At 50.6% G+C, this 11,218-nt stretch overlaps 1 protein-coding gene across 1 annotated transcript; it reads right to left on the bottom strand.

Annotated features, from left to right (window-relative positions):
• Nucleotides 1-264: 264 nt before the first annotated feature.
• GSC (goosecoid homeobox) lies at nt 265-2,275 on the bottom strand. The gene is made up of 3 exons (XM_006060757.4): nt 1,751-2,275; nt 1,019-1,278; nt 265-694 (listed from the first exon to the last, which is right to left on the bottom strand). Exons 1-3 carry the CDS (start codon nt 2,106-2,108, stop codon nt 539-541), a joined length of 774 nt encoding a protein of 257 aa, XP_006060819.1. The 5' UTR covers nt 2,109-2,275; the 3' UTR covers nt 265-538.
• Between the last annotated feature and the right edge of the window lie 8,943 nt (nt 2,276-11,218).

Here is an 11,218-nt window from a genome sequence, read left to right as displayed (position 1 = left end):
GACCCCAGGCTGCTTCCTCTCCAAGACAACACCTCCCCTAAGCAGCCGGCAATGCCCCTCTCTACCCTGCCCGGAAACCTCCACAGGAAGTCATCGTACCCAGACTTTTTGTTTTTCTCTCTTTTGTCTTTTTCCCCCTTTTTTGGAGGCAGATCAGAGCTGTCCAATTTTCCTTTGGAAGCTACCGACTAACTAAATTTTTGTGTGTGGGGCGGCCTCGGATGGTGCTGGCGGTGGGGTAGGAAATACAGAATGCAGTCCGTCTACATCGCCGTCACTTTATTGTACTGTCACCGTTAATTTAACTATAAATACTACGGTGGGGAGCGAGTCGCCAGCGGCCTTGGACTTCGGGGCTGCAAGCCCCGGGGCGGCCCGACCCCAGGCGCCCACCCTTCGGACGGTACACTATTTACAGTTCCTCTTCCTCGACCCCCACCCCCCTCCTCCCGCAAGGCAGCGCGTGTGCAAGAAAGTAGCATCGTCTGGTGTGCAAGTCCTTCGAGTTTAGGCAAGGGCCACGGCCGGCCCGCGGCCGTCAGCTGTCCGAGTCCAAATCGCTTTTACCTTCCTCTTCCCTCTTCTCGGGCGACGCCTTCGACGACGTCTTGTTCCACTTCTCAGCGTTTTCCGACTCCTCCGAAGAGGACCGCTTCTGCCGCCTCCATTTGGCGCGGCGGTTTTTAAACCAGACCTGTTGCGCCAGGGAGAACAAAACAACGGTGAGGATCAAAGGCGTGCCCCCGCCCCCCTCCAGGCCCGGGCACCCCCACCCACCCCCCGGGCTCGCCCAAGGAACCGGGGGGACCCGGCGCGCACACCATCAGAAGGGGGCCGGTTCCCGCTTCCGTATTTTCATTCGACTTCCTGGGCCTAAAACGCCTTCCCGCAGCCTCCGGGCCGCCCCGGGGATGTTTCCAAAGAGCCGAGAGACCCAGGGAGAGCCGAGCATACCCGGCTAGAGGAGGGGAGCTTATTTCGCTGGAGAGGGCGCGCCCCGGCGGGGTCCTGAGCCTACCTCCACCTTCTCCTCGCGGAGATGCACCTTCCGGGCCAGCTGCTCGCGGGTGCCCACGTCTGGGTACTTGGTCTCCTGGAAGAGGTTCTCCAGCGCTTCGAGCTGCTCGTCAGTGAAGATGGTACGGTGCCGCCGCTTCCGCCGGCAGTGCAGCTGGTTGAGGAGCTGCAGCTCGGTGCGCGACAGGGTGCCCACGTTCATGTAGGGCATCATCTGGTGCGGCACGGGAGACACCAGCACGGAACCGGGGCCCTCGTAGCCTGCGACAGAGGGAGGCGTCCGGGGTCAGCCGCCTTCCTTGCCGCCGCCGCGCGCGCGCACACGCCCGCCCCGCCGGCGACCCACTCGGATTTAAAAGAGTCTGCCAGCGGGTGCGGGGAACCGGGGGTGCGCAGAAAGCAGGGTGCAAGGAACGCGGCTGGGGGCGGGGGGTGCGTACCGTGCTACCGCGTCCACTCGCACACTCCCAACGCGGGTTAGGGGAATCCTAAACGCCCAGCCTCCCCCACGCAGGCACGGTTACACTTTCTGCTAACTCTCGCCTAAAGTGTGCAGCAAGTGTGCAACCCCCTGCGCCCGATCCACCCAAAGACGGGGCTTTGGGGCAGGTTTGCAAGAGGAGAAAAGTCGGTGGCAAGTGAGAGAAGCAAACGCCGCCGCCCACCCGCGTCCCGGGGCGCGGAGGAGCGCGGAGGGCCGGCGAGGCCGAGGCCGGCGCAGGCGCGACCCTACCTGGGGGCGTCGGGACGCAGGAGCACTGCTGGGCGCCAAGCGGCGGCACGGCCCCGCAGCAGGCCGGGCCCACGGGGGCCGCCTGCACGTGCAGCTGCCCGTAGAAGTAGTTGCTGTAGCCCAGGCGCGAGCCGCCGACCGCGGCCGGGAGGCCTGCGCCGCCCGGGGCCACGGGGCGCGGGTAGAAGGCGCCATAGTCCGAGGAGGCGCCGCCACCGGCGCCGCCGTAGAGCGAGTCCCCGTGCAGGGCCGGGAAGACGACGGGAGTCGCGGCGCTGGGCGCCACGGGCAGCACCGAGTCCTTGCAGCGCGGCCGGGCAGCCAGGATGTTGTCGATGCTGAACATGCTGGCGGGCATCCCCGAGCCCCGCGCCGGGACCGGGGGGCGGCTGGGACGCGCCGAGGAAAAAAGCCTCCAAGTGAGGCGGGGGGTGTGTGGGGGGGTCCCCGCTCCTCCCGTGGAGGACCAAACCGAAAGAGAGTGCCGGCTAGCGCGCAGCCCCGCGCCCCTCCCCGCCCCCTGCGTTCGTCGCCCTCCTCCCGCCCGCCCACCCCTCGCTTCAGCGTTCGCCGAACTCGACCCGCGGGTAGGACGGAGCTTAGACCAGCTGAACCTCTTGTTGGTTTTATACTGAGTCGACGTCATCCTGGATTTAGTTCCTGGTAATATGCAGATGACAAACAGAACCAGATTTGGCCCTTTCTGTTCCTTTGGGTGGGTGGGGGTGGGGTGGGGGGCTTGAAGAAAGGGGGAGGGGAAGAGGTGCCAAGGAAAGGGGGCTACGGGGACCTGAAAAAAGATTGTGGATTGCGAATTAATGAAATTAACCTAATCTTTTCCATTCAGCCGTCCCGCCGCGGGCCGGCGGAGCTGGGCTGGCGTCCTAATTGCGCCGGTTAATCTCATTAATTCCGCCGTAGGGCCGCAGTTAACAACTCCCTCCTCGACCTCTCCGCCCCCCACCTTTTCCCCTCTGTTTGGGGGTCCTCTTATTGGGTGCGATTTCCTCTGCATGAAACTCAAATTCATTGTGGCTAGTTTTACTTTGAGGCTTTTTCCTTTTCCTTTCGGAATTGGTTTTGTTTTAGAAAATGTGAGGCTGTGGCCTCAATCAAGCAAGATTGAAATTCCGCTCTTGCCTTCGGCCCCCGTGCACTGACCGCCTAACTTCACCTCTGGTTTTTATCTTGACATTCTCTCCCGAATGGAACTGGTTAAGCCCTCCCCTCAAAAAAAAAAAAAAAAAACCCTCGTTTTTGCAAGCGCCAAATTTGTAACGACAAAACGACGAAAGAAGTGCACCGTGATTCTTAATTATTTATATATATATATACACACACACATATATGCTTTTTTTTTCTTTGTAGTCACTTTGGGTCTGAAAGCTAGCATAGCATAGTAGTCCTTAGGCCCTTACACAGCGGAGACCCAAATTCATCCACTAGTTTAAAATTCGCCACCCAGAACAGCAATCAGAAGCGATGCTTCCAACTGCTTCCTGCGTGGGTGTCAGTAGGTTTTGTGGTTTTGTGTGTGTGCTTTTTTTTTTTTTTTTCGGAAGTAGAGTGTCTTCTTTCTTAACTGTTTTTGTTTTCAACGCAAAATCCCCAAAATGGGGCTTTAGGATTCTCTGTCCCCTTTCCCAGCAAATGAATCGCAGTTTCCCCTTTTGACTTGCTGGCTCTCTGACTGAGACAGATCCCCCCCCACCCCCCAGCTGTCCTTCCCCCACCAGGCCCAAGCTGGGCTCCCTGGGCCCCGTGGCCTGACCGAAGCTCGGCTCTGCTCGCGGCAGGCGGCCACCGTGATTTGCAGGCTCCTCGGCGCGTCACGGCCCCGTCAGCCGGAGCTGCTGGAGGCGCGTCCGGTCCACGACGGAGCGCGGGCGGCCGAGCGCCCTGCGAAAAGGTAGGAGACGGTGCGCACCGCTTGAAAGCGGCACCCGAGGGCCTTGACACCGGCGCAAGGCAGAGCCTTACTTTCTGGGCCCTTTGCGCAGGCAACTCCGGCCTCTCCAGGGAAAGGGGTAGTGCCCGGCCCGGGCGAGACTGCCTAGCGCGGGGTACCGGGGCACTTCGGGCTTTCCGAAGGAAGGTCGACTTTAACTCACGCCCGTTTTTCTCTATTTCTTACTGCCTAATTAACCTGGGGCCCCAACAAGGGTGCTGAAGTCGCCGCCATAAGGCTAAGTATGTGGCCTGCCTCCTTGGCGGCTCTGGGGCAGAGGGGAAAAGGGTACTCGACAATTGCTGTTTTCGGGTCAGAGGACAGCTTGCGCGGAGGTTTGGTGCGGCCCGCGCGCAGAACTCTGGAGGCGCGCGGCGCTGATCCGCAGAAGCTGGGCGGCGAGGCTTCTCCTCCTAGGCCTCCCCGGGTGGACCTCGGCGCCCTCATGCCCATCCGTTCACCCACTCATGCCTTGAGAAATGTGCTTCTTTGAGCGCTGAGCCAATTTAGAAGTGGTTGTAGGAGGAGATTAGGGTAAGACAGAGATGGGTGTCAATTTGGGGAGGCGCTGGATTCTTTTTTTTTTTTTGACACAATAAACTGCTCTCAGAGAAAAGAGTGTGGGACCCTTCCCTCCCTTCAGAGAGGTCAAGTCTAGGGAAAGAAGTAAAGAAGTACATCACGTCTTCCTCTTGTACTAACTAGGGATGGAGGCTTTATTTTTATTTTATTTTTTTCGTTCGTAAAGACTTAAAAATCATCAGGTAGATTCCAGGCACATATATTCCCAGTCAGCCTTTTCCGAGTTTAATTTTAGGCAAATGATGGAACACAGCTAGATGTTGCAACTTCAGCAGGTATTGTGGGTGCCTTCGTGTTCGTGGCCAGGCGCCCGTGGCGGTGCGCACGCGTGCGTGCATGCGTGGATCTTTTACTACCTTTGATGAACCAGGCATGGGCAGCAGCACAGTGGGAAAGCGGGGCATATTCTTTGTGGGTTTCTGCAAAGGTGCTGAGACCAGCACCACGCGGAGACTTCAGTGGCAGATCTCAGAGTGCCTCCGAATTTTTAAATAAGGCAACCTCCCCGCTTACTGGCAACACATAGCATGGTCTTGCCTCCTTCTGCTGGGTACAGAGTTCTCTTTAATAATCAGATTTAGCAAACCCCTAAGCTTCGCCCCTTGCTTTTCTGTAGCCTTCCCACTGTGCCATCCGCTTCCTGGAAGAAGAGCGTGGTAAGAGCAAGTGAGTATGGAGCTTCCGAGTTCTAGACCGTACATTGCCACCTTGCAATTCAACCCTCCTTCTCCAGGCCTCAGGGTTTTTTTGTTGTTTTTTTTTAAGTTTTTGAGCCAATGGCAACATTCATTGGGTCCCTTACAACCTGAACGTTTAACGAGGCTGGGCAATTGCCCCCGTTTGCCAAGGAGCCTGGGGTGGAATTAGGAGTTTTTTAGTACTTTTCACCGGGACAAAGGAGTGTGCTGTCCCCGCCCCCACCCGAGGGCAGGGTCTCTGTAGGAGCTGGGTCTTAGATGAGGAAATGCAAGTGCGAAAGCTCTGTCTTGCAGTGCGTGATGGCTTTACTGCGAGAAGTCACAGGGACTCCAGGGTCACTCTGCTCCAGTTATGCAGCGGGCTTTCGGGGAGCTCACCCCGATGGGACGGGGCCTCTTCCTCCAGCTTTCCGCTCAATCCCAAGACGCTCCACTGAGTCGGTAGGGAGGCAAGAGCCGAGGGAGGCAGTCAGGGGCGCTGCGCCCGCGCTGCGCCTCCTTTGCGGGCTGAAACCCACAAGTGTCCACAACGCGCACTAAACAATCAGTAGGCTCCTGTTGACCGGTGCAATTGGAATAACAAATGCGACGCACGCAAATTGCCCGCCTCGTGTTGCTAAGCGATTGTTTGTCGCCCTGCAAGCACCGCTCAGCATGGGAGGACCGGGAGCGTCTGGAGGCGGCCGGCCAGAGCTTAGGTCGGAAATGCAGTAAACACGCTCCTGATTTTCTCTATTATCACCCAAACACGATTTCACACAAAGCAATCACCATACAGAAGTCTATGAAGATGTGTTTGTTGAAGAGTCAGTCGCCCTGGTAATAGCCTTCATTTTTAAAATATTAAAGACTAGATCAGCTGATTCCACATGGGTAAGGTGTATTTGCGGTTCAACATCTCTCAAGATGCATTTGCACTGTGGTCATCGTTAGATTGATTCATAGAGTGTGGATTAAATTGCTTCTCTGATTTAAAACCGAGTGCCCAAGTTTGGAATGTGCATCTGGGTATCTCCTCCTGCCCAAAGATATTTTCATCATGGGGAAAACTGTTGTCCCACTACACACACACACACACACACACACACACACACACACACGATTATAAAAAGAAAAACGCTTTTGTGGTCCCCAACGTCTTACGGTTCGGTTCCAGGAACTTTTCTTATTTCTTTCAGTCTCTTGCCCGGTCACAGAGCAGAGTTCACAATTGGATGCGTTTAAGTAGGATTTTTCGTGGCATGTGCAAAAAGCTGTCGTGTCCTTTTCAAAAGCATGTAGCCCCCTCGCAGGGCGAATTAGCCGAGTCTGAAGAATTAGGCACAACGGGCAGATGCGGCTGCCGCCTTGGGCGCAGAGTAGAGACCCGCGCAGTCTGCACAGAGCTTGTCAGTTTTGTTGTTTACATTTAGGAAAAAAAAAATCCAGAGTCTCGAAATTAGTGCTCAAAACCAGCTCCATTACCCTGCGGCTCCCTGGAGGACACCTTCAGGAGCCCCAGGGGATTTTCCGTATGCGATTGGGTGGATGGAGTTGAACATGAAGGCAAATGCCACCCGGATAAGAAGCAGCGCTTTGGAGGGCTGGGACTCTGACTTTCAGTCGGATTTAGGAACGCTTACTAGCTGAATTTTGATAGAGGTTTTGGAACATTCCACATAAACCCCCATAGCCCCTGAGGATGAAATTATCAAGGTGTTAGGAAAACTCGTAACATTGGGGGAGAAGAAGAGGGTATCGAAAAGTAACGCGTTCCCAAGGCATCAGGGAAAAAAAAAAAGTTCCCGTTTTCCAGGGTTGGTTACAGAAATTCTCTTTCAGGCGAGCTATTTACCAAAGTTTGTTTCAAAGTGACTGCACCGTTGCTTTTGCAAATCACAGAATGCAAATGATGATAATTTGTTCTCAGTGGAACTTTCTCTTGAAATGATTAGCAAAGTCAGTCATTTGAAAATTAGAGCGATTGCACAGACGGTTTTCGAAGCCGCGCGCTAACCGATATCAGCTTCTAAAGTTTTCATTCATGTAAACCTCATTAATGAGGATCTTTTATTTAAACGTCAAGGGGATTTGAAATTTAGAGTAAATTATGAAGCTTGTATGTCTAGCCAAGTCATGGGTCAAATGCATTTGTGAAAAACTGCTAAAAGAGCATATGGTTTTGAATTTTTCTACAATGACTAGTGTTTAAATAAATTGCTTGTACTGCTTAACTTCATGTGTAATTTTGACAGAAATTGGCCTATAGCCTTTTGATATGTAAACATTTCAGCCTTTTATGCGGTATAAAAAAGACACTTGCTTTTTAGGATCAGTTCAGGCAGTCACCCTGTAATTCAGAAAGCTGGCACCTACCATTACATTCTTGCTAGATTTCAACTTTCAAGTGGCAGCCTCGGGGAGAAAAAAAAGGAAGGAAAGAAAAAAAAGAAAAAGGATATTTCAAAAGCAATGTCCATTTGGGATTAAAAGCTGCAAATGAGGTGAGAACGTGCCACTTACTATCTGAGAGAAATGGATAAACCATAGTTATTAAAGAACATTTTCTGTCATCTTTCTTTAAGCCAGCCTGGCTGAGGGGACACTTAAGTAGAGCTGGGACTGACTGGCATGTTATTAAATGCTTGTCTTAGTCCAACACACAAATAGGTGTTAAAAATCTAGGTATCACTTCAGGATGCTACCAGGAAAATGACTTCATGTCACAGAAGCCATTAAGATGCAAAAAAAATAAATCACTCAGTCTTGGTAGAGAATCAGCCTTGGGCACAAAATCGCTGGACACAAATGACAGCGCTGGGCCAGGCACAGGGGTCTTTCTAAGTGAGGGGCTGTTCGTGGGGGAGGCAGAGCTGCTGTAGAGCACTATTTAGAGACTGCCCTGGGCTGCCAGGGTACCTGAAACACCTTTAAGTCTGCATACACTCATTTGTTGCTAGTATATCGTCTCCTATAAATAAGCATTGGAATGTGGATTGGAGGGTGGGTTACCCAAGTGCTAGACAGGGTCTACACATTGACTTCCAGATCGCTGTGGCAGGGCAAATGCTACTCTTTTCCCCTCTGTGCTAAGGGCCCTGCCCGTATTTATCCTACAAGTCGGCTTTGTCACGTACAGACTTTCTGAGAGACATCGCCCTTTTTGTGAATGTGAAGTTTTGGAGGAATTGCAGAACAGGAGGCTATGGGAGTGTTTGGTTTGTATACATTTGAGCCTTAGAGCAAACTGAGATTCTCTTTATAAAGGTTGTGCCAGGGAGAAATGCAATTAAGAAAAAAGACCTGCCGAGAGAGAGAGAGAGAGAGAGAGAGAGAAAGAGAGAAGAAGGAGGAGGAGGAGGAGGAGGAGGAGGTGTTTTATTTACATTTTTTTATGCATTCCAACACATCAAATTGTGGTCAGCAAACCGGAAAGGAAAGGACATATTTCATGCCATAAAGAAGGCACCAAGCGAATTTTTTTTGTTTGCTTTTTTTCCTAAGAAGACTACAATCCTGCCTAGCCTTTCTGTCCATTTTGAAATGAATATGGGTATAATTTTTTTCGTTTGCTATAGTTTTGAGGATTTTTTTTTAATAATTGATTTGCTAATAAAATAGTTCTGTACCATTTAGCTACTTAACTTTGAGAAACTTACCCCCAAAGTGTGTTTGTGATCAAAGTTAGCTAGTCAAGATCTGCATTTTGGGTAAAAGAAGGACACAGTATTTAACAGATAATTTGGGAAATTGAGGGGGCCTTTTTTTTTTTTTTTAAAGACTCAGAAAATAAACTGAAAATTATAGGAAAAAATAGCCATGCCTGGGTAGTCACATTATATGTATTCAACTATGAATCTACTAATCTAGAAAGGTTAGTAGCAGTGGAAATGTGTATAATATGGAACTTTGTTATTGTATTCATCTTTTTAAAAAGGATTTGATAAAATGGTCATTTGATGGTACATCATCTTAAGATCTGGATCAAATTTTTACGAGATATCAATGTTGATTCTTTTAAAACCTCAGAGTGAGGAAACAAACACATTCCCAGATGTGTCTTGTCCTGCAAAGTAGCCACTGGAGGAGACTTCAACTTGCTCTAGTGTCACTGTTGATCTGTGGTTTTGAATAGTTTTCTGAACTCCTAGAAGGGCACTGAAGCAGCCAGACTCCCTTGCCTACTGGTCATATGCAGCAACCAAGATTTCTGAAGCCTAAACTGTCATGGGAAATAGAAACAAACAAACCAAAAAAGCCATGTTCAGAGGTCACAGGCCATGCCACTTGTCCGATCCCACCATCTGAAGGATCTGATGCTGTGACCCAATTACCTATAGCCTGGCTTTGCCTTGGACAGAGGAGGCTGAGCCCTTATCAGCCTGTCTGAGTAATTCAGTTCTTCTCTGCTTGCCCCTGATGGGATAAAGGGGGAGAATTCTCAGGAAGAGCTGCAATTTTCAATTTGTTTGACTTGTGTTGGGGCTTTCATTGTCTTTTCTTAGCCAAGAGATGAGGAATTTTGAAATCTACTACCTTCTTCACATACTCACATTTGCATGCTCCTCCTCCCCCCAGTCTTTATTCATTCTGTATACTTGATCATTTCTGGGCCAGTCGATCTCAGTATCAGCTCCCTGGTCATCTCCTTTCTGGAGTTTATGTGTGTTTTCCTGTTTGGGGTATCTACCTGCAGCCAGGGACAAAAACTGCAGGATTCTTAATCCATGGTGAGGATTTGGTTTCACTTAGTAGTAAAATTCTTTCTGCAGACTAGAAGGTCTTGGGTTTAAAATTGCAGGAGCCCATCTCCCATGTCATTGGGTTGTTTGTAATTTATGTATTATGGGGGGTGGGGTGGAAGTAGTCTGTTTGTAGTAATGATAGCTTGGGGAATTCTGTATATGAGCCAAATGTAGGACAGTTGAGCTGAAAAGACCCTCTCTTGTCTACATGATACCCCACAGGGTTTTTTGGTTTTGTTTTTTTTTTAATAGGTCCCCAAAGAACATTTTGTTCCCCTTTCAGACGGTTTGGAGATACAGTCATTTTTTGTTCCAGCAGGTAGGTCAGCACAACATTCGCAAGTGAAATGGTGACAGCCAAACACGTTCATGTCTAACTAATGACAATACTTTCTCTGAAACTCTAGAATTCTGGAATTATTTGGATCTTAAAGTATCTCCAGTTGACTTTAAGACGGCAACATAAGTTTTTGATAATACTATCCACATTCTGATTTAAGCCGTGGCCATTCTTTCTTTCTTTTTTTTCCCCCAAACCCTCAGAAAGTAGCTTTCCAAGTTAAACGAGACCAGGGTGATCCAGTGAATGTTTGACTTCAAATAATTTTTAAAATAACTTGTTCACTGTTTAAGTGCTTCAGTAAAAGAGCTGCAGTGGAGTAAAGTTGCTTTGAAAAGCAACTCTGCCTGGCAGAGGAATTCCAGCACTTCTGCCGAGAGATGGATATTGAATATGTGTGGCGAATGCCCCCACTCTGTATTACGGGGAAGTTCCTTATTGAATATTTCTCGCTCGCAAAGCTGGAGTCACTGTGAAACCTCACTCCTCGGATCTCTGTCAGGGCTGAACTAGCCTCCCGACCTAGTAACAAATTGCCTTTTTATGGGCTCATGTTCGAACTGAGACCAAACATCTGCATTCCGAGGCATCAAGCCGTAGAGCCTAGTATGAGGGCCAGCCGTGACCATACTAATCCAGTTGTTCTAGAAAATGGAGCAAATGGTCCTGGCACAAAATTCTGAAAGTCTTTTCCAAAGCAAGGGTGAAGAAAGAGACTATCTCCGTGTGTCAGGGGATGGTCACTACCATCCTGGAAGGCGAGCCCTGTTACCATCTCATTACAGGTAGGTCACCCAGGTTGGGTCAGCTCATTATCTACCCAAGGTCTTCCAGCTGAGGCCTGGATTTGAACTCAGCTCTGTTCGGCTCCCTGGGCTTCCCTGGCAGCTCAGATGGTAAAGTGTCTGCTTTACCCTGCAATGTGGGAGACCTGGATTCAATCCCTGGGTTGGGAAGATCCCCTGGAGAAAGGAAATGGCAACCCACTCCAGTATTCTTGCCTGGAAAACTCTATGGACAGAGGAGCCTGAGAGGCAACAGTCCATGGGGTCGCAAAGAGTCGGACACGACTGAGTGACTTCACTTCACTGTTTAGCTCTAAAGCCTTCCTTTTGCGCTCAGATTATGCCAGCTCTTATAAAACAGGTGAAAGGCATGGCTCTGTGGCCTGGCCCT

Source organism: Bubalus bubalis, chromosome 20, assembly GCF_019923935.1.
Source record: "Bubalus bubalis isolate 160015118507 breed Murrah chromosome 20, NDDB_SH_1, whole genome shotgun sequence".
NCBI lineage: Eukaryota > Metazoa > Chordata > Mammalia > Artiodactyla > Bovidae > Bubalus > Bubalus bubalis.
This window is presented reverse-complemented; position numbering and strand designations above follow the sequence as displayed.